The sequence below is a fragment of the Ornithorhynchus anatinus genome, chromosome 7 (genome assembly GCF_004115215.2).
Source record: "Ornithorhynchus anatinus isolate Pmale09 chromosome 7, mOrnAna1.pri.v4, whole genome shotgun sequence".
In the NCBI taxonomy this organism is placed as follows: Eukaryota; Metazoa; Chordata; class Mammalia; order Monotremata; family Ornithorhynchidae; genus Ornithorhynchus; species Ornithorhynchus anatinus.
In genome coordinates, this window is record NC_041734.1 from 37,055,152 (window position 1) to 37,078,964 (window position 23,813).

The 23,813-nt window shown below is 40.9% G+C and overlaps 1 protein-coding gene and 1 non-coding gene across 11 annotated transcripts in view; one reads left to right on the forward strand and one right to left on the reverse strand.

The window, feature by feature from the left end:
* HDAC4 (histone deacetylase 4) overlaps window positions 1–23,813 on the reverse strand; it is a 516,681-nt gene that overhangs the window by 187,737 nt on the left and 305,131 nt on the right. For all 10 annotated transcript variants that reach the window (XM_029068939.2, XM_029068943.2, XM_029068940.2 and 7 more), the window contains one exon: window positions 19,374–19,618. In XM_029068939.2, coding sequence (XP_028924772.1) covers window positions 19,374–19,618 — 245 coding nt within the window. The remainder of the gene's footprint in view (window positions 1–19,373; window positions 19,619–23,813) is intronic.
* On the forward strand, window positions 6,803–6,944 carry LOC114813624. Its single transcript, XR_003761341.1, has one exon. It is a non-coding gene; the product is annotated as a U11 spliceosomal RNA (small nuclear RNA).

Consider the following 23,813-nt stretch of genomic DNA (forward strand, 5'->3'; position numbering starts at 1 on the left):
ACAAAATTTATATCAGAAATACTTAACTGATGAGCTGATGAGATGTATCGGCATCATCTTTGTAAACCATTCTAAAACTATGATTTTGCTTTCCTCTTTGATGATACAGGCGTATCCCACAATATAGCAATGATATGTTCCTCAAAAATGTGACTCTATAGTGAATGGCTGCATTGTGAAGGTGTGTCTTTCCATCCAATTTTTTTTATTATTATTTGTTCCCGACCCAACCCTGACACAATGACCAGGCCCTTGAGGGAAGTATAAATTACACTATAAATACCTCCTGCCTTCCCTCATTCCATCCCTTCCCATTCCTAGGGACTTTCCTGTCCCCTCGTACTTCCCAAATTAGTCCCCCTCTTCCCATCTTTCCATCTGAAGACTCCAAATTTTTTCAAACTTTCTTCACAGAAACAGCTACTGTTGGCTTGACTAGCTCACTTGTGTCACCCCTCCCCTCCTGACTTTCAGCCTCCAGCCAGTCAGGGGAAAGGAAGTGGGTGGAGGTTGGGGGTGAAGGAGGGTGTGTGTGACATGATTGTGCTATTAGCTATGTCCCACAACTACAGCTGTTGCTCCCATCCTATTCCCATAGCTGGGATGGGGAGGTGCTTTCTTATTGTAAGACAACTGGTGATGGGCATAGTACTTGGCAGAGGGGTGGGCAAAAACATGCTTGATCTGTCTGTGTGGGTGGAAGCACAGGTAGAAATAATGCTGTGAGTTTGTGGTTTTCTCTGGCAGCAGTGATGGCATGAGTGGGCTTAAAGTGGCTTACATATTATGGTACTTGTTAAGCACTTAGTATATACCAGTCACTGTATTATACCCTGGGGTAGATATAAGCTAGTCAGCTTGGACACAGTCCGAGCCCCATGTGGGACAGTCCATGTCCCACATGGGGCTCACAGTCTTAATCCCCATTTTACAGATGAGGTAACTGAGGCACAGGGATGTGAAATGACTTAATACTAATTGTGGTATTTGTTAAACACTTACTAAGTGCCAATCACTGTACTAAGTGCTGGGATAGATACAAGATCATCAGATCCCCATGGGGTTCATGGTCTAAGTAGGAAGGGGAACAGGTAGGAATCCCCATTTTGCAGATGAGGACCTGAGGTACCGAAACGTGAAGTGACTTGCCCAGGGTGACACAGCAGATATGTGGCGGAACTGAGATTACCCAAGGCCACTAGTTTAAAGGACTGGAGGGGGGAAGAGAGACAAGGGAGGAACTGAGTTCAGGGTGCAGAGAGGTGGACAGAAAAATTGCCTGAACAGGAGAGAGTGGGAAGGGAGAAAGGCAAGGAGAGGAGTCAGGGAGGGAATTAGCTATCAGGCAGTGATTGGACATACCTTTGGGGCCTGGAGCCAGGGTATTGAGGCAATTAGTGTTGGATGTACCTCCAGGTTGTTCTAAAATTTTGGGGAGTGGGGGATTGCGGCACATATCCAGGAACACGCCTGAACGTCAGAATATGGATTCCACTTAACCCACATGTGGAACAGTCTGTAGAGATTTTACTTTCTCTATTAGAATCAAAATACCACATACATGGGGGCTCTAGCAATCAACACTTTTCATCCTTTATAATAATCCTCCCTAAACCTCTTCATAGCTTTTCTGTTTTTTGAAAGCAAGTGCTTAAATGTCTTATTTTTCAATGTGATATTTGTAACACACTTTCCAATGAAGCGAAACAGGCTCCATCTCATTTGCTCCCATGGTTTCAATTACCATCACTGCACAGATGATTTCCCAATCTACCTCTTCAGCCCAGACCTCTCCTCTTCTCTGCAATCTCACCTTTCCTTCTGCCTCCTCTACTTGAATGTCTCGAAGATATCTCAAACTTGACATATCCAAAACAGAATTCATCATCTTTCCACCCAAACCCTATCCTCCCCATGACTTTCCCATTGCTGTAGAAAACATCACTATCCTCCCTGTCTCATAAGCCCATCACTTTAGTTATATCCTTGATTCATCTCTCTTATCCATTGTGCATATTCGGTCTGTCACCAACACCTCTAAAATCTTCCCCTTTGTCCACCCAAATTGTTACCAGCCCCATCCAAATCCCACCTTGACTACTGAATCAGCCTTTTTGCTGTCTTTTCTGCCTCCTGTCTCTTCCTTCTTTCATTCAATTGTACTTACTGAATACTACCAATTTATTGAGCACTATATTAAGTGCTTGGGAGCAAACAATGTAACAATAAACAATTCCTTCCCACATCAAGCTCACAGTCTTCAGTCTATAATTTACTCTGCTGCCCAGATTATTTTTATATTAAAAAAAGCTCAGTTCCTACCTCCCCATTCCTCAAAATCCTCCAGTGGTTTCCCGATCATCTCCGCATCATATAGAAACTCCTTATCATCGACTTTGAGGCACTCAGTCAACTGGCTCCTTCCTACCTTACCTCACTGATCTCCTACTACAACCATCCTGCACACTTCACTCCTCTAAAACCAACCTACTCTCTGCATCTCAATCTCATTTATCCCAGCAATGATCCCTGGCCCACGTCCTCCCTCTGGCCTGGAACTCCCTTCTCTTTCATATCCAACATACCATTAAATCATACCTCCTCCAAGTTCCCTGATTAACACCTCATTCCTTAAGTCCTCCCTTCTGTGTTGTCTATGCACTTGAGTATGTACCCTTTAAGTACTTGGATATTCACCCCTTCCCCACAGAACTTAAAGCCATACCCATCTGTAATTTATTTTAATATCTGTCTCCTCCCACTAATTTTCAAGGTTTTTGCTCTTGTCTTCCGAGTACTTAGTGCAGTGCTCTCCACCTAGTAAGTGCTCAATGAATACCACTGATTGAGCTGGTCTCTTAAATCACCTTATTTCTGTTTTAATCTATTTCTACGCCATTTGCCTACCACTTTCCCTTTCAATCTAAATTTATAATTGCTCTTACTGTATTTCATGCTGATTAAAATATTTTAATCCATACATCTTCAAGTTTTCTATCAATGTTCTTCCACTGGTGCACCCTGATTCAAGAGATCATCAATATACTTTTTGTACTATTTCTTCAGCTATCTGTTGTATTCTTTCATGGAAGACTTCAGTGGTGAACCAACCTAAAAGTTAATCTTGTAAAAGAATATCTCCCAAATGCAATGATTGGCCACATCAGATCCCTCGGTTCAGCTAGTATCTGCCAAGACGTTGGAAATGCATCTGAAGAGGAACAACATTTGGCTCTAACAAATCTTAAATTCATTCCTTTCAGCGTGCATTACCAAATATAATCTTCTTGAGCTTAACTTCATAGCTGGTGCACGGCAGAATAATATCCTTATACCTTCAGTTACCTCTCATTCTCACCATCTAGCATTTCCATTAGCTTTCTCTTGCAATTTATACACTCTTAATTAACTCGAGTGCTAAACATGTTGAAAAACCTAAACTTGTTTCATTCTCACTTAAAAATAATATGCTGCAAAATTTGCTTCTTATTGTAAAATTGTTTTGGTGTATACAAGAATGTTCTGTTGGAAAATTGGTTCCAGTATATGATAGAAATGTTCACTCTGAACATTTGGATAATTTCAGTTTAATTTCTAACCTGTGTTCACTCTGCTATTCAATTAATCAATGGTATTTACTGAGCACTTACTGTGTGCAGACACTATACTAAGCACTTGGGAGAGGACAGTATAACAGAGTTGGCAGACGTTCCCTTCCCACAATGAGCTTACAGTCTAGAGGGGACCAAGGAGTTTATCCAACAAAAAGTTTATCAATTCCATTTAGTTTTAGTTTTCTACTGCAATCTGGACTGTTTCCATTAGATTTCATATTTCCTATTATCAAGTTTGATTTTAGAAATCTGCAAATGTCTGGTTTCTTGTCCATTTAAGTTGCCTAAATGTGATATTGGCATTTTAAATGATGGTATATGGTGCTTCCTTTCAGTCCCAGTATTCTTTTTTAACAAATTAATGAAAAATGAGTAACTGGATTGCAGAGTTACCTGATTCTCCAAATGCTGGGAATTTTAGGGGTTGATAATTTCTGCCTCACATTTTTTTCAATTATTGTCACTGCCATTCTTCCCTTGTCACATTTTCTTATTTGATCATCTCAACCAAATTCTGTTTTTCTCTGCCACATAACTGTCTTTTGTAGATTCACCAACTGCCAGGTAATGAATTGATTTGGTAGTTGATGTACTTTAATTATTTTCACTGAATTCTATTTACTAATTTCCAGGAAATGTTTTGGTTATGTCCATATTTCTTAATTAAAGCATTCTCTGATTTCTACTGAAGAAATCTGCCAGGGTCCAACAATTACAATGCTTGATTTAAAATTGCAAGTTTAACTTTTATAGTTGTATAGGTAATTTAATTCTCTATCTTTTTAAAGGCATTTTACAAATACTCGATTTGTATTTGTTAAATGCTTGCTAAGTGCCAGGCACTTTACTAAGCACTGGGGTCGATACAAGCTAATCAGGTTGGATGCAGTCCACGTGATGATAATCATGATGATGGTATTTGTTAAGTGCTTACTATGTGCCTAGCACTGTTCTAAGCACTGGGGTAGACAAGGTAATCAGGTTGTCCCGCATAGGGTTCACAGATTCAATCCCTATTTTACAAATGAGGTACTGCAGCACAAAGAAGTTAAATCACTTGCCCAAGGTCACACAGCAGACAAGTGGTGGATCTGGGATAGCACTTGGGTGCTTTTGACTTCCAGGCCCCTGCTCTATCCAGTAGGCCATGCTGCTTCTGAAGGATATCTTGCATGCAGAGTTAAATCTTTCCATCACTTCACTGTCCTTTAATAGATAGTAACCCTAAAATCTCTGAAATACTGTGTTATTAAGTGATGAAAATTGGTAAATGTCAAGCAGTAAGGCCTTTTAGATTTAGTTCCATTTGCTCTCTAGGAAAAGCAAAACTCTGATACAAGTGCCTCCCAGTTATGAGAAGCATTAATTATCAGTTTCAAATTTCTAAGTGCTTTGAGCTGATTCATGTCTAAATGGACCTCTCTTTCCCACTCAATACCCTATTCTATTTTCAATTTTCTTCTTGTGCAAAGGTACATGAGTAGAGGAGCAGCATGGCCTAGTGGAAAGAGCACGGGCCGAGGAGACAGAGGATCTGGGTTCTAATCCTAGGGCTGCTAAATGACAGCCGTGTGACCTTGGGCAAGTCATTTAACTCCTCTCTCAGCATGGCTCAGTGGAAAGAGCACGGGCTTTGGAGTCAGGGCTCATGAGTTCGAATCCCAGCTCTGCCACTTGTTGGCTGTGTGACTGTGGGCAAGTCACTTAACTTCTCTGTGCCTCAGTTCCCTCATCTGTAAAATGGGGATTAAGACTGGGAGCCCCACGTGGGACAACCTGATTCCCCTATGTCTACCCCAGCGCTTAGAACAGTGCTCGGCACATAGTAAGCGCTTAACAAATACCAACATTATTATTACTTCATCTATAAAATGGCAATTCAATAACTGCTCTCCTTCCTACTTAGATTGTGAGTCCCGGGTGGGACAGGGACTGAGTCTGACCTGATTATCTTGTATTTTCCCCCATGTTTAGAATGGTGCTTGAAATATAGTATGTGATTAATTAATATTACTATTAGTATTGCTATTGTTATGACTCTTTAATCTTTGCTGGTAATCCAACCTGTCTAGGACCTAACCTTCCATCAGAAAAGTTTGATTCTACTCTATATTACTTTCTTGAAAAATTCAGCCCTCTTATCGGAGGGCTCATTTCAAAGAAGAGATGGCACATTCAAAGCAATCCGATTGGGCTCCACCACTGCTAATGGGAGCATTGACTGGTTAATCATTGCTGAAGGAGAGAGAGAAAAACAGCTCTACAGATGAACCAGGCTTAGCAGGTTGTAACTAAATATTCCCAGAGCACAAGGGCTGCCTCAGCATTGCTCACCCAACATGTCAGTTTCTTGGAACTCAATACCTTATTTTTGGAACGCTGCACTTTATGTAACATGGCCAAAGCTTGTGAGGTTGCTTCTTTTCAGAGGCCTCATTAAGGGTCAGAAGAGCTTAGGTCACACTGATATTTAAGCAATAAGATGCAGAGTGTAACTATTATGCAAAAGGACATTTATGATGCACTCCAAGCTATTATAGTATTAAGAAACAACAGGGTGTATTTTGCTGGTTCATTAACACATGACTCAGGTGAAACACAAGGCCTTAGGCAGTATGGCCTCATCCACCCATGACAGGTATTAATAGGCCATTAAAAAATAGGCCTTATTTCAATTTTACAACCAAAAAAGGGAAAGAGAGAGCTTAAGCAGCATGAGAAGCAGCATGGCCTAGTGGAAAGTACAAGGCCTGAGAGTCAGATGACCTGGCTTCTAATCCCAGCTCTACCAATTGCTTGCTGTGTGACCTTGGGCAAATCAGTTAACTTCTCTGTGCCTCAGTTTCCTCAACTGTAAAATGGGGTTTCAACCCTACTCCCTCTTACTTAGACTGCAAGCCCCATGTTGAGACAGGGGCTATGTCCAACCCTGATAATCCTGCAGCTACCCTAGCACTTAGAAGAGCATTTGACATATAGGAAGCACTTAAAAATGCCACAAAACAATTTTTCAAAGCCAATTTTTGGGGGTTTTGAAAACCATTCCTTTCCACACTTCCTCCTCCTCCTTCCTTCAAAATGCAAATGTAACGATTATGAACCAGCCTATACAAGGGAAGTCTATATATACCACCTAACATTTCCATGTAAATTGGACATGCTCCTTGACAATTAAATATTGTATATTGTGTAAGGGCTTCTGCCGTGCGTGGCACACAGGAAGCGGCGGGGTCCCCTCAGCCGTTTCTCGTGCAGAATCGACATCAAGTGATTTCAGAAGCACAATTTTTGTCCCCGGGGCCGCTGGTGATCGCTTGTCCTGGAGAAGCAGCGTGCTCAGTGGAAAGAGCATGGGCTTTGGAGTCAGGGCTCATGAGTTCGAATCCCAGCTCTGCCACTTGTCGGCTGTGTGACTGTGGGCAAGTCACTTAACTTCTCTGTGCCTCAGTTCCCTCATCTGTAAAATGGGGATTAAGACTGGGAGCCCCACGTGGGACAACCTGATTCCCTTATGTCTACCTCAGCACTTAGAACAGTGCTCGGCACATAGTAAGCGCTTAACAAATACCAACATTAAATTAAATTAATACTTGATTAAATATGGATAAATGCACTTTTTCCCCCCAAAAGATATTATTAAACATATTATCAGATGCTCACTATGTGGTCCAAGCTGAACTTATAATGATAAGTTTCCTGCTCAAATGGCATTATATATGAGGAACAGAAGACAAGCTTTTTTTTTTCTTAAACCAAATGTACAGAGGAGTATTTGGAATGGGAATTTACCTAGAGATCTTTAGTCTGAGAATGGAACATGACTTCTCAGCCAGTAGGCAGTCTGACGGAGAAGCATCAGGGCAAATTTCCAAGAGAAAAGCAATCATTGAAAATAGGCTCTGAACAAGGGACTGAAAGTTGAATTTGTGGTGGAAGTCATAAAACTAGTCACAGCAGTGCGAACTGCTAGGCTGAGTAGAAAGCCAAGAAGTGAAGGGATTAACCAACAGGTAGACACCTCCCTCTTTTTAATTAGGTACTCTAGTGTAATCAGTCACTAAAACTACTGAATGTCTACTAAGGGCAAAGCACTGGACTAAACACTTACGAGGAGCAGATTACTGCATCAGCCTCCATTCTGACCTCCCAATCTCCTGTCTCTCCCGACTTCAGTCCATACTTCATTCTGCTGCCCAGATTATTGTTCTACAGAATCATTATGCCCTCTCTCCTCAAATCCGCCAATCCCCCCTTCAAAGCCCTGCTGAAGGCTCACCTCTTCCAGGAGGGCTTCTTAGACTAAGCCCCCTTTCCTCAGCTCCTCCTCCCCTCCCCGTCACCCCGACTCACTCCCTTTGCTCTACCCCTTCCCCGCCCCACAGCACTTGTGTAAATATATACACATATTTATAATTCTATTTATTTAATGTCTTACTTGTTTTGATGCCTGTCTCTCCCTATCTAGACTGTAAACCCGGTGTGGGTATGGATTGTCTCTCTTTAATGCAGAATTGTATTTTCCAAGCACTTAGTACAGTGCTCTGCATAGAGTAATTGCTCAATAAATACGACTTAATGAATGAATGAAAATATATTAGAAACAAGATACACCACACCAGCCCTCAAGGAACTTACAGTCGAATAAAAGGAAATTTGTTCCGAAAGAAGGAACTGGAAAATGTCCTCTAAGTTGGCAATGACAGGTTCAAAAGATGTTTCTACAGTAAGCCTTAGATGGAAAGTCTACCCATTACCATTTCCATTTACCACTAGACATAAACTTTTGACATGGAGAAGACCCAAAAATCATTTTTCAGATCCAACTCAGAGAATCAGTGCGGCCTAGTGGATAGACTACAGGCCTGGGAGTCCGAAGAACCTGGGTTCTAATCCTGGCTCCACCACTTGTCTATGTGATGCTGGGCAAGTCCCCTGGATTAAAACTATGAGCCCCATGTGGGACATGGACTGTGTTCAACCTGACTGTCGCGTATCTATTTCAGTGCTTGGTACAGTGTCTGGCAGGTAGTAAGTACAATTTAAAAAAAAAAAACAACAATTAGAACAAACCCCAAAATGGATCTGGACAAGTCTCTCAAAGGCATTATCATCTGGTCTGCTCACTTAGATGTAATCACATTCTTAAGTGGAGGCAGCTGGAGGAGAACTAGGGAAGGGCTCAGTGAAATAAATAGTTTATTTGTCTAATTATTGGGTAGGAGATATAGGTTACTATTTTGATATGGAAAGCCAGGGAAATCCCAAACTCTCCTTAGTTTACATTCTAAAGATGGTGTGGTTGAAGATGTGAACCAATGAGCTGGGAGTTAGGAAACCTGAGAATTTTATTCCCCACTAAAATATTATCCTCACTCAGTGACAATGGAGGAATTATCTCTTCCTCACAATTCTTTATTACCGCCCCTGTAAAGCTATGGCTAAGTAATGGTACTTAGACATCGTGGATGCTTTTGGATTTCAGTCAACCTATTCTTTTATTGTCACAAATTATTAAGTTTGCAGAGTCAGCCTTCATGATCGGTTCCAACAGAAAAATCACTCAAATCAATGAAAAAGGTGCAGTTACCATTTCACACCTGTATAGAATACCTCTAAACTGTAAGCTCCTCGTGGGCAGGGAAGATGTCTACCAATGCTGTTATGTTGTACTCTCCCAAGTGCTTAGTACAGTGCTCTGCACACAGGAAGTGCTTAATAAATATGATTGGTTTTGGAAGGAACACATATGCTGTGAGGAAACTAGTTTCCGACAGGACTTATGTATGGAGGAACAGATTTTTGTTAGAACTATTGTTCTGGGCAATGCTGTGCAAGAGGAAGTAATTTGGGGTTGGGAGAGGGAAGAACTAAGAATGACTGTTAAAGCAAAACCAACCAAAGATCAGCCAACTGTATAAAGACAATTATATGTACATTCACATAAACATGCCCAAATTCTGTTCACATGCTTCCTTTATGTTAGCTACCATTTTATCTGTGCCCCAGGGAGGAGACTAGCTAAAGGAATAGGAGCACGGGATTAAAAAAAGTAATTTTTAAAAGACAAAGAATATTCTTACCATGCTAAAGTGCTATGAATGAAAAATAGTGGATCTCATTTACATGAAACATACTGATACAATTATTTTTTTAACTAACAATTACATTTTAGGCTACAAATTCAATACAGCTATAACATACTAGCCCTAGCATATCTATCATGAGAACAGCATCGCATTATTTGTGTTGATTTTGTATACTCGATTCCTAAAACGTTGCACTTCCAGAGTTCAAGGAGGCACTAAAGAAAACTTTCAATGCTTTCAACAGGGAGCAGACAGGGAAAGATATTAGAGAATCAGGATACAAAGGAGAATTCAAGAAAGTAAATGTGAGAGAGGAAAGTACAAAAATGAAGCAGAGTATAAGAGAGCAAATGGCAGCAAATTCATGTGAAAATGGGAAATTGGGGGGGCATACATACATACACACAAGACATAGATTAGAGAGAGATTTTAAGAGGGTGAAAAGTGAGAGCAAGAGAGTGAGTGAGAAAGAAAGAAATGGAGAAAGGGAGAGAGGAAAAGAGAAACAGAGCAAGAATAAGAGAGAACAAGTGATGAGAACTCACACTTTGGTCCACATCATCCAATGGTCCTTCACCCCGCTTTCATTTCCCTACTAAGAATACACATACTTTCTTATACCTTCTCTGTTCTCCCGTTTTTTCCTCCCTTAGTCCCCACTTCCTTCCCTCTCCCCCATCATTCCCTCCCGTCCTTCCTTCCTCCCCTTCCAACCTCATGCTCTCTCAAAATAAATGGCACTTGAACATAGTTTTGTTCAAATCAAAACCTTATATATCAATCAATGGTATTTATTGAGTGCTTTCTGTATGCAAAGCACTGTGCTAAGCACTTGGGAGAGTACAACAATTATTATATTTCCTGGCTTCAAGGAGTTCACAGCCTATATGTGATTGAAAGGGGAGTGGCCATTTTCCTCCATGTAGTTATAACTTGTGGAGATCACACCACCTGGTTTTAAAGCTGAGCAGGTGGATGTGTGTCAGCAACGAGAAAACTGGGAGCAGAAGTGTGGCCTAATGGAAAGAGCATGGACCTGTGAGTCACAAACAGCATGGGCATAGTGGATAGAGCCCAGGCCTGGAAGTCAGAAGGTGATGGGTTCTAGTCTTGGCTTTGGCACTTGTCTTCTGTGTGGTCTTGAGCAAGCCACTTCACTTATCTGTGCCTCAGTTACCTTTACCTCATTTGTAAAATGGGGATTCAGACCGTGAGTGCTACATGGGACAGGGACTGTGTCCACCCCAATTTGCTTCTATCCACCCCAGTACTTAGTAAGGGTTTAACAAATACTATTATTATTATGTACCTGAGTTCTAATCCAGACTCTGTCAACTTGTCTGTTGTGTGAGCCTGGGTAAGTCAGTTAACTTCTCTGTGCCTCAGTTTCCTCAACTGTAAAATGGGAATCAAATAACTGTTCTCCCCACTACTTAGCCTGTGAGCCTCATGTGGGACAGGGACTATGTCCAACCTGATTAACTTTTCTCTACGCCAGTGCTTAGAGCAGAGCTTGACCCATAGTAAGTGCTTAACAAATACCATAATGATAATAATAATGATGATGATAAAACTTCATTAAATATAGCTCTGCAATTCAACCTTTACATTTAATCAGAATGTTCTTTCCCTTAGTGAGATAAAGAGAGGATTTACTGCACATTATAATGTAGTGCTTTTTTAAAGTGCTGAGTTCAATTCACTATCATGTTTACATTATAGAGTTGGGCTATGAAGAACCTCAAAATAAGACTTTTTTAAACAAGGTGACCAAATGAAATGGAGGCTAGGCTATAAGAACACAAAAGAATTATAAACAGATGTGCCAGTCACCTGTTTATATTTACTATTTATTTCAACAAGACAGCTTTTTGCCAAATTCTTTCAATATGGCTAATTACTTTTATGTAGGAAATAAATCACTACTCCATGAAAGACGAAATGATTCTGCAACCAATAATCAGCTGAAAATGACTAAGGGTTTGCCATTAACTCTCCTCCAAACCCCACAACTAAATTGCTTCTCTAAAAGAGGAAAAAAATGATATGGTCAAAATTGTAGTCCGCACACTAAAAGAAGAGTAGAAATCTCAAATGGGTCCAAACACACTAGACATTGCCTACAAGCTGCACTACACACCACACTTACCCACATAATTGCCTCCACCACATAATTGCCCCACCCCAATATTTTGAGAAGAAAATAAAGTACTATTTATTGTACCACATAATTGTATGCAATGACAGCTCCGGGCCAGAGTAGGAGGACCAGAAGGGTAAGAATGGGTGAGAACAGAAGGGGTGGACAGAGCAAATTCAATCAGTGTCTTATATACACTGCACTGGGAGAGTGAAGCAGCTTAAGAGATGCCAGCTCAAGTGCTACCTTCCTTTCCTGCCTCTCCTCTCCTCCTTTCTGTTCTCTTTTTGCCCCTGCTCCTCGTACTGCTAGACCTAATTCCCAATGTGAAAACCCTACTTCTTTTTTAAGCTTTCAAGAATTACTTAAGTAAAATCGATATCATTTGTAGAGTAGAGCCTCCAATTCACTCCATACCTAGAGTTCTGGAAGGGCTTGTTCTAACCCAGTCAGTATATTATATTCGGTTTGGGAAATTTCAGATCTCCTAAAGAAATAGAGAAACCTCAGGATCTAGACAAGATGACTGTACCCTGATCCTTCATGAGTCACCATTTCCCATAGGCAACTGAAGCATCAGCCAACCAAAACGGCTGAAAGCTCACTTTTCGGGGATGCTCCAATATACACATGGTAGTTCAGAGTGCTGTCTCATCTTAGATGGGGAGAAGTGGCATACTCCAAGACAACCCCTGAGGTGAAACCGCTTCTGGTTTGCAATACCTAAATTATCAAAACCAGAAAATGCTCATCTCAATTGGTGTCCAGTGGCTATTTGTAATGACATGATTCCCAGAACCTTTCTAGAATCTGGAAAAAGGTAAATCTCATTAACATGAGACCACTGTCAGCTATACCAATTAGGACAGAGCTGGACACACGAGACCCATGGATGTGAGAAGACGGTGGAAATTTCAGACAAAAATGATGCTGTCCAGTTACACAACAGATATTTCACATGGATGCCCTAAAATGGGACAATAACCAGCAGCACTGTCAAACACCCCAGATTGCTTTGGGATAAGAATAAGAAGCAACCTACCATTCTTTTATCAAAGCAGTGACAGCCAATAATAGCAGCAACCTATAAGCATCCACAGGGGTACAATAGCATACTTTTTATTTTAAAAGATAAGATGTCAGCTTCTGGGTGCCTTTAGGAAATAGCTGGAAGTCAATAGAAATGAAATTCACTCTGCTGGTAGCAGAAAATTACCTGAAATAACTTTCAGGAGAGCAGAAGCTGCTCAATGAGCGACCTTGTAACTTGGAACTGGCAAAGACTTGCTTTCTCCAACCTACTTTGGCACTAGGTCCATGTCACACTGAAAACAGCTCCAACCCATTTCCCGGTCTCCTCCTCAACCTCCACCCCCCCCCCCCCCACACACACACACACGCGCACACTGTGTCCACATGGCCAAAAGGGAACAGTGTGAGCCAAAGGACCTTGGCTAGAAAATAGCCCAATTCCAGAGCAAAAAATCCAAAATGATTCAGGAAGGCCACCTACAAAGAGACGAGGGAATTTTCTTCTTGGCAGACAGTGAGTAGACACAAAGTTTAGTGAGATTTCTTATCCGATCACAAAACAAACCGACAATGTCATTCTATATTTTCAGTTAGGTCTTTGGAGTTTCAGGGACACAAACCAATGCAGGCGATTCTGACAGGCGCTGAAGAAATGGAAAGGCATCTCTGGCTGGCTTATCCACAATCTGAATCGGAGCCTTTGTCATATGAACTGAGTTGGTGTTCCATTGTGGTTTCAATGTCGTCTATCCTCCTTGTTTATTCCCCTTCCCATCCTTCCACTTCAGCTCACCATGCAGCAATTCTGCATTGAGGATTGCTTTGATACTAGGGGAACACCTCTAGACTGTATAATTTTTTTATGGTATTTGTTCAGTGCTTATTATGCACCTGGCACTGTTCTGAGTGCTGGTGTAGATGCAACATAATCACGTTGGACACAGTCTCTGTCCCACGTAGGGCTCAGTCTTAATCCCCATTTTACAGATGAGGTAATTGAGGCACAGAGATGTCAAGTGACTTGACCAAGCTCACAAAGCAGTCAAGTGGCAGAGCCGGGACTAGAACTCAGGTCCTTCTGGCTCCCAGGCCCGTGCCCTATCCACTAGCCCATGCTACTTTTCGTGGGCAGGGAACATGTCTACCAACTCTCTTATACTTTACCTTCTCATGTGCTTAATACAGTGCTCTGCACACAGTAAGTGTTCAATAAATATGACTGACTGACTGAATTCCATGATATTTCCTGTTGGTGAAACTGCCTTGCCTTTTAATATGTTAAAAATATTGAAACTGCCCCCAAAACTGAATGTGATATCTGGGATAAATCCAGGTCTCCAGCTATAAAAATGGTACACTTTCTCTATAAGACCTTCAGTTGGGTTTAAAAAGCCCCACTGGCACTATTTTTTGACTGCCCTGGATTAGCCTCAGTGATTTGGTATTTAGCTCTACTGCCCATCTTTCCATCCTTGACAGTGTGCTGCCAAAGTTGAATTCAGCATGACCATCATCATCATCAGTGGTGTTTATTAGCCATTTACTATGTGCAGAGCACTGTACTAAGCTCTTGGGAGAGTGCAAGGCAACAGAGTTGGCACAGACATTCCCTGTCCATAATGAGCCTACAGTCCAGAAAAGGAGACAGACATTGATATAAGCAGCAGCATCCTTTACTGGATAGAGCATGAACCTGGGAGTCAGAAGGTCATGGGTTCTAATCCTGACTTTGACAGTTGTCTGCTGTGTGACCCTGGGCAAGTCATTTAACTTCTCTGTGCCTCCTTTTACATCATCTGGGACAGGGAATGTATTTAACCTGATTTGCTTGTAGCCACCAGAGTGCTCAGTACAGTGCCTGGCACACATCTTAATGACCCTAAAAGAGTCTGAACTTTAGGGGGATTCAAGCCAGCTATTATCTAAACACACCTGTATAAAGCACTCTATAGACGTGGCTTTTTGTAAAAATAGGAGCAGCCTTTCATTCACATCTGGAATAACTAAACTCTACTCTACCTCCTCCCAGCTCAAGATCCTGTTCAGTGAGGGTGGCCTTTGTTCCCATCAGCCAAAAGAGTTTCAGCATTTGGAGCGTCAAAACCCACCCAACTTTTGAAAACTGCCTTCTCACTCACCTTGCTCTGAGTGCCTCTTCTCACTTTAACTGCTAGGGTATCCAGGTCCAGGCCACAGAAATCCCTACATGCTCAATTTAACATTCCACAGCATTCTGGGACTTGTCAATACTGATGTCCTTGAATGCTGGCAATTTTTTTTCTTTAATGGTACTTGTTAAGCACTTACTATGTGTCAAGCACTATTCTAAGCGCTGGGAAAAATACAAGTTAATCAGGTGGGGCACACTCCCTGTCCCAACCTGAGGCTCACAGTTTAAATAGGAGGGAGTAGGAATTAATCCCCATTTATAGGTGAGAAAACTGAGGCACAGAGAAGTTAACTGACTTGATCAAGGTCCAACAGCAGTCACGTGCATGAGCCAGGATTAGAAGCCAGTCCTTTGACTCCTAGGCCTTTGCTCTTTCCACCATTCTCACCACCATTTCTCCATCCTCAGGTTCTCAGAGTCACTGAGAAGAAGGGATAAGGTGAATAATCCTGGAAAGGCATCTCAAGTTCTAGTTATCAGCAGAAAATGATCTGGTTATTCTCCACTTAAGCTTTCCAGCTTTGGTTTTTAAGTCAAAGAGAAATACTATCACTGTTATATACCAAATTCTACATGGGTACTTATGCTCAGTATTTAGACTTTGCCCACTAAAGTTGCTATTCATGAGCAATACTTTAAAATGAATGGTAATGCTGAATCCTTTTAGCTATTTTTTTCCACCATAATGCAGTTGGCATTTCAAGAAGGGTGAAATAATTGCTTATTTACTTCACAGCAGTACCAACGGGGTTTCATTTATTAGGCACTCTAAAAGCCTTTTCAAAAAGGTGGTACCGAAATGTGATTATTAATGAACTATTACATAATGCAAATGCTGTCTTCTTGGAGTAATCCATTTTATAAGAAGCTGTAACTAAATTGAAACAACTTCTACCTTAACTGTTCCCTTTAGTGAAGAAGGGAGTACCTGGATCCCATGCAGTAAAGATCAAGCTGGTTTGCAACTTAAATTAATTGCCTTTTAGCAGTCATTCATTCATTCAATTGTATTTATTGAGCACTTTAGCAGGCATCAGCAGCTTGGTTCCAGGGCATCTCAGCATATTGCCAATGTGACACCCACAAAGGGAAATGTGGCGGGGAAGAAGTTATATCGATCAATCATATTTATTGAGCGCTTACTGTGTGCAGAGCACTGAACTAACTGCTTGGGAGAGTACAATACAACAGAGTTGGTATACACATTCCCTGGCCACAACGAGCTTACAGGCTCGAGGGGGTAAATTACAGATGAGTACATAAGTGGTGTGGGGCTGAGGGAGGGGTGAATAAAGGGAGTGAATCAGGATGATATAGAAGGGAGTGGGAAAAGAGGAAATGAGGGCTTAGTCAGGGAGGGCCTCTTGGAGCAGATGTGTCTTCAAAAGGCCCTGAGGTGGGTAATATGACCTCCTTGGTGTGTGTACAAACTGGTTCTGAGCTCCCAGAGCATGGTTCGTTCTTGCCTAGTTTTACCTTGGGCCATCTCCGAGATTCAGAGAACCTCTAGAAGCCCCGCTCCCAAGTTTCTGTCCTATCCTGTTCCCAAGTTCCCATCCTCTTATACAGTGAGCCCCAAAAGGAAAAGGGACCTTGCCTGATTCCCACCTGTGTATTCTGTCCCAGCACTTAGTACAGTGCTCTATATACAGTAGATGCTTAATAAATTCGAATATTACTACTCTAAATGGAGGGATCAGGCAACACCACCTGAATAGAGGCTCTAGGAGTCAACTGGAAAACAAGCTGACGAGGTACACTCCCAGACACTCAAATGTCTCCCTGTTCCCTTTCTTGCCTTATGATGAAGGTTATAATAAAGTAACGAAATGCTAAAATCAAAATTCAAATGTATCAAAGGATGTCCTGGGCAGGACAGGAAACCTGTCTGTTTGTTGTTATACTATACTCTCCCAAGCACTTATTACAGTGCTTTGCACACAGTAAGCGCTCAATAAATATGATTGAATGAATGAATGGTGCTCAGTTATAATAACCTGGAATGATTTTCAGTCTCAGTACGGAATTGATGATCAACAGAAATTTTTGAGTTCTACACAACATCTGCAACAGCCCACAGAGGCAGCATTCTCTAAGAGAAATGATATCACCATTATACACCAACCAGTTTTGGGAAACTGTTTTGAAGATTCAGAGTTTATATACACACGGTTCCTTATTGAGTAAATATTTAATTGTTTAGGGGATATTTTAAACTGATTACAGAATTCGGACTTAAATACTGAAGTGAACTTAGTTCCACCACCAACACTGATAATGAACATTGTGTCCAAATCAGAGCGTTAAAGACACTGCATCATGCTCTACCAAAGTACATTATCTATAGAACATGGGTCAATTCCCAAAATGAGCACCTGAAAAACATTGTAGCCTAATGGATGGAGAACAGACCTGGGAATCAGAAGGACCTGGGTTCTAATCCCAGCTCTGCCACTTGTTTGCTGTATGACCTCGGACAAGTAGCCCTGTATACCTTGTATAATAATAATAATGGTATTTAAGTGCTTACTATGTGCCAAGCACTGTACTAAGCACTGGGGTGGGGACAAGCAATCTGGGTTGGACACAGTCCCTGTCCCACGTGGGGCTCACAGTCTCGATCCCCATTTTACAGATGAGGTAACTGAGGCACCGAGAAGAGAAGCGATTTGCATTAGGTCACAGAGCAGATAAGTGGTAGATCTGGGATTAGAGCCCAGGTCCTCTGATTCCCAGGCTCATTCTCTATCCAATATGCCATATCTACCTGAGTGATCAGTACAGTGCTTGGCACATAGTAACTGCTTAACAAATACCATAAAAAATGAATATAATATTGCATTATATTAATATAAGATATAGGCAAACTGATTTTATTACCCTTAATTTTTTTAGTGCATTTTTTCTAAGGCAGTTGGTTTGACTCACATATATTGTCTCATATATTTTCAGCTCATATATGTGAAGGAGGGGAGAGAGATTATCCCCAAGGTGCAGAGATATTTAGTGGTTTGCTCAAAGTCATAATAGTCAGATTGATGAGAAGTCAGTCTTAGTAATTTCTACTTGGGTGCAATTTCCAAAAATTGCGCCAACCCACTGATCAATACAAATGATGTGAATTTCCTCTCAAAAGGAAAAGCAATGTCTGGTACTCCATTGTTCTGAGAAATTACATATCAGTAACCAAAGGGGGAACTGGGATTCAGAAGATTCTGGGGACTCGATGATCTAATTCCTTGCTGCTGCTCACATTTGGCATGAATATAGGCAAAATCTTCAATGTTCTCATGCGCATACACACACACACACAAAAAAACAAACCCAAAAACCCTATATTTCCAGCTGAAAATGAGGATGATGACAAAGTAAAGGGAAACAGTTGTGACACTTGATTACCTGGCTTCTTGGGTGTCAGCTTGTCGTCTCCTACTCAATTGGAAGAGTATCAAAATCTTATTCTCCAATGAAAACTAATTTGGCTTAACAGGACTCAGCAGACACCAAAGCAAATGGTCCTACTGGGATGGGCCTAGATGCTGACAGTGGCCAAGTTGCTTGCTTGTGCAACTATCAAGAGTAATTGACCGACAGAGAACTAAGACAATAATGGCCAAGATTTGGTTCCCAGACTATATGAGGCTTTGGGGTTGTTTTGGTGTGGTCTGAAGGCTTTTGGGTCCTGCCAATGAATGTCACGCTCTGGCCAAACCAATGCGGCTCGCGGTGGAGTGACCGAAGGTCTTTAAAGGTTTGTTCTTATGGTGTGCCGCATTAGTCTACATCTACAATGCTTCAATTTTCATTTGCAACTTCGGCAGTTGTGCTTTTGGTACAGCACTGAAGTTGGGGTCTTCAAAAAAAGGAATTGTGGACTTCAGGAGTACATTTGGGGTGGGGGCCATTTACCTGGAGCCAACAGGGCCCTCTCTCTAAATGTAGCACCACTTTCCAGGAAGAAGGTTGCAAAAGGCTGTCATGAGAGCAAGCCAGTGTGGGTTACATTTCTGGATAGTACCCACTGCCTTTCAACACACTCCCCCTTCCTATGAACGGGCTCGCAAACTTTGGAAAGAAGCCTACTGTGGGTCCAGAATCCCTGAAATGAGCCTAGATAAAAATCCAGTGCTCTCCAACAGTGGTCTTTCATGCACTCTTCAATGACATGAAAACCCCGTGAGCATTCCTTTTCAATTAATCCCCACACTCACAGTCTCGCCCTAGACTTCCCACTCCGCCGCCCTAAGTCTTCCTTTCATCTGAAGCCTCCCTTCTGAAAGGCAGAAATGCATTCCCTCCCAATCGCTCAGAAAAGCTTTCCAGCCACTTACTTTTATGTGTTCATGAAGCTGAGCCTCGTGCTGGCGAGAGAGCTGCTCGTGCTGCCTCTGGAACTCTGCGATGAGGATCTGCCTCTGGATCTGCTGCTTCTGCTTCAGGGCGAGAAGCTCTTGCTGGAGCTGCTGCTCTCGGAGCGTGGGTTCGCTCCCCGGCATAGAAAACTGGTGGTCCAGACGGAGGTCCATGGGCACGGAAGAGGGTGCGACTTGCAAGGGCAGGGCTGTGGTCACGTCCACTGTGATAGGGGGAGCAAAGACAAATGCCAGGTCAGGCGACTGTACTACAATCTCAACCTTCTAAGGCCCTAGGAATCAGAGGATCCACCGGAGTCATCTTTGGTCTACTAACTTCACAGAATACACGTGTGATCGGATCATTTGGGATTCAAAAATCAACCTCAATGCTAGAAACTAAATAATAATAATAAATAATTGTGGTATCTGTAATGTGCTTACTATGTGTCAGGTACTGTACTAAGCACTGGGGTGTATACAAGCAAATCGGGTTGGACTCAGTCTCTGTCCCACATGGGGCTCACAGTTCTCAATCCCCATTTACAGATGAGATAACTGAGTCATAGAGAAGTGAAGTGACTTGCCCATGGTCACACAACAGACAATTGGCAGAGCCAGGAATAGAACCCCATGACCTTCTGACTCCCACACCCATGCTCTATCCACTATGCCAAACTGCTTCTCTTACACTTGACCATGTCAATGGGAGGGGGAAAAGATGTAGGCTAATTATTTTCAAAGGGGATAGCTTTGGAACTTAATTCATATGACCATATCACCTTGTAAATAAGCATAAGTGAAAAATGAGCAGTTAAAGTCTCCCAAATAGATCTTGCCCCTGCCTTTATTCTGAAATTCTCCTTTTTCCTAGCTTTCATTTTTATACCAACATAATTCATTCATTCAACTTTATTTATTGAGGATGTACTGTGTTCAGAGCATGCATTAGTGCTTAGGAAAATAGAACACAACAATAGTCACATTCCCTGACCGCAATGAGCTTAGAGTTTAGAAGCGGGGAGACACATCAATATACATAAATAAAATTACAAACATGTACATAAGTGCATACGGTATAAAAGGTACAAAATATTGACAAATAAAAGGCCCGACAGATGACGTGAGGTAAAGAAAGGAAGAAGGAAGGTGGTAGCTGAAACTCAATTTTAGAAATGCAAGGTTAAGCTCAATAAAAAGTGAAGACACTCAAAAGTTTCCTCTATTAACAAATAGTACAGTTTGTGCCCCAGAAGTGGTCCAAACAGAAATTGAAGGCTAAAAATCCGTTGCCATAGTGAAGTGAGCGTCGTCTTTGAAAACATGTTTACCAGAACACAGCCCAAAAAAATTATCTGACACTCTTCTGCAAAAGAGCATGCATTAGAGGCTATACTTTGGGGGAGGGCTTGGCATTTTCTTTACAAACAAATGTGGTTCAAAAACTACAGGAGATTTCTGAGTAGAAAGCAACAAAATTTTAATAACACTGTTTACGCTTTCAATAACCACATGGTTCAGATGTAAAATTGAAAAATCAATCAGGTATTTGGGTCAGTGTTGACCTGTTAGCATAACAATCTAGTGAGTGCAATGACAGGGTAAGGCAATCCTTAGAAGAGAATTCAGAGAAAACTTACCATCCTATTCAAAAGTTCACTTTGTTTTCTTTTATAATATTTATAAAAGGTTTGATTTATTTTCATTTTGATTTATTACTTGATACTATTGCCAGGTTTAGGCTACAGGAAATTGCAACAATGTTAAATTCAAATCACATGGAAGTGTCTTAAATACTTCTGTTCCTCTAACCTCTCTGAGCTGATTTAATATGGTTTGATAGTGTTATTCAGACATTTTCCAGACTCGGTAATGAACAGCCTTGCTTTATTTTTTCCAGACACCACCACCAATTCAGCTATCACCACTTCCTTCTAAGAACATACCATTTACCACTGAACCAAACTTAAAATGGATCGTCTAGATTGGCATTTTGGGGCATGTTACTTCTGATAAGTAACAAAATGTGCTTTACTGAGGTAATGCACATTTAACTCTTATACAGAAACTTGGCTGGGAGCAGTAAAGGCATGTAAGACCATATAAGAACCATAGCTCTAGGAGCTTTTCGATAAATTAGATTCTCAGCTGTGCCATTACACTTCAATTAATCAATTAATGTTTATTGAATAACATAGGTCCAGTGTACTACTCTTACGAGAAGCAGCGTGGCTCAGTGGAAAAAGCCTGGGCTTGGGAGTCAGAGGTCATGGGTTCGAATCGCAGATCTGCCACTTGTCAGCTGTGTGACTGTGGGCAAGTCACTTAACTTCTCTGTGCCTCAGTTCCCTCATCTGTGAAATGGGGATGAAGACTGTAAGCGTCACGTGGGACAACCCAATTACCCTGTACCTACCCCAGCACTTAGAACAGTGCTCTGCACATAATAAGCACTTAACAAATAACAACATTATTATTATTATTGTTATTGTTATTACTAGGTCCTATTTACTCTTCTAACCCTACCCACCAAATTAACGATATGCAAAAAGAAATTTTTATATAATTATTATAAAATTATATATATATACATATATATATAACATACTTTTGCATTTCAGTAGTTTCATAGTGTATATTTTCTCTCTCTCTCTACCTCTCTCTACCTCCTTCCCTCCTTCCCTGAGCAAGGTTTCATGGCTTGGATGGTTTTCAATGACGCTTTCATGAAAAACATGACCACAATATACTGCAGTTGCCAAGTACAGAAGGATTTCTAGTTTAAAAATTACTAAGGTGAAACCTATTTCTAATCATATTTAAACTTAAAATGATTAGAGGAGAAAATACTGGATGTTCTTTAGAGAAAACAATTGCAATTAATTATATTAAAAACAGAAATTAGAGGCTAAATTTTTATGCTAACTTTTATATCAAGGCACTTTTTAAATTCAAGATTTTGACTTCAAACATTTAACAATTTGTCCTCAACAATAAAGCTAAAGTAATTCATGCTTTGAACTATTTTCACAATAAGACAAGAAAATAATAACCAATTCTCCCATACAAGTTCTCAAGTACGACAGAAAAGTTAAACAATTTTCAAAATGATATGACGAAATGCAAAGCAAAATCATGCATTTCTGTTTCTAAACATAACAAATCATGAGGGAGAAACAGATGCACATGGGTGCTTTAGTTTTTACGAATTAAATTGAGGTGGTTTCATTTATCTTTGAAAACCTGAGTCAACTAAAGAGATATCTGAGAAAAAAAGTCCAGATTATCCAAATAAAATTTTGTTTTTAGCATTTGGAAACACTGCATCTTCTTATGAAATTAATCAATCATTGGTATTTATGAGCACTTACTATGTGCAAACCACTGTATTAAGTGCTTGGGAACGTACAATCAAGTTAATAGTTATCCATCTGAAGCAATTCTATTCAAGGTAAATGAAAGAATCCAGAACAGATTTGAGGATTCAGGGACACTAAACAAGGAACCCTTCAAATCAGATTAAAATGGGAACTAAAAACAGCAAGAAACTCTGGTATGGGGCATAAACATATTCAAAATTTCCCCTTCCCCATTCATATGTGGCCTCCCTTTCAGCTACTAAGAAAATCTTAGCAGGTGTAAAACTCTAGACTGTAAACTTGTTGTTGGCAGGGAATGTGTCTACCAGCTTTGTGTATTGTACTCTCCGAAGCACTTAGTACAGTGCTTGGGAGAGACTGATTGATTACAGGGCTCAACACACAGTAAGCCCTCGATAAAAACCACTGATGATGAGTTGACAGCTATCTGAAATGTAATTTTAATAACCAGCATTCAAAGAAAATAAACATTAGATTTCATATAAAAGCTTTCAAGACTCGACTTATAGGGGTAAAACTGCAATATTCAAGTTTTGTGGTGTGAAAAAGTAGGAAATAAAGTCTTCCTATGTATTTAACACTCAATATTCCAAAGAGCAGAAGAAGTAAGTCTAAAACTAGGAACAAGAAAAGGCCCATTGACTAGAAGGATTCTTTTTGCAGCCTAATTCAGAACTCTTTGTAAATCTCTGTAGCTGAATACCAAGCATTTTCTTTTCCCAGCATATTTTATCATATTTTTGCCCTTTAAATAGTGTCAGGCAGGCAGTCCACCCATCAGTCAGCAGGATGTGCTGAGCACTCACCAAGTAAAGATTATGGCATTGAGCATGGTCTGGCAGACTGTTCTGGCCCAGAACTCCCTTTCCTTCCAAATACACCAGATCACCACTCTCACTATCTTCAATGCCCTATTAAAATCACATCTCTTCCAAGAGGCCTTCCCTGCTTAAACCCTCTTTCTCCCAACTACTTCTTCCTTCCATGTCATCTATGTACTTGGATCTGTAATATTAGTAATTATTATTATGGCATTTGT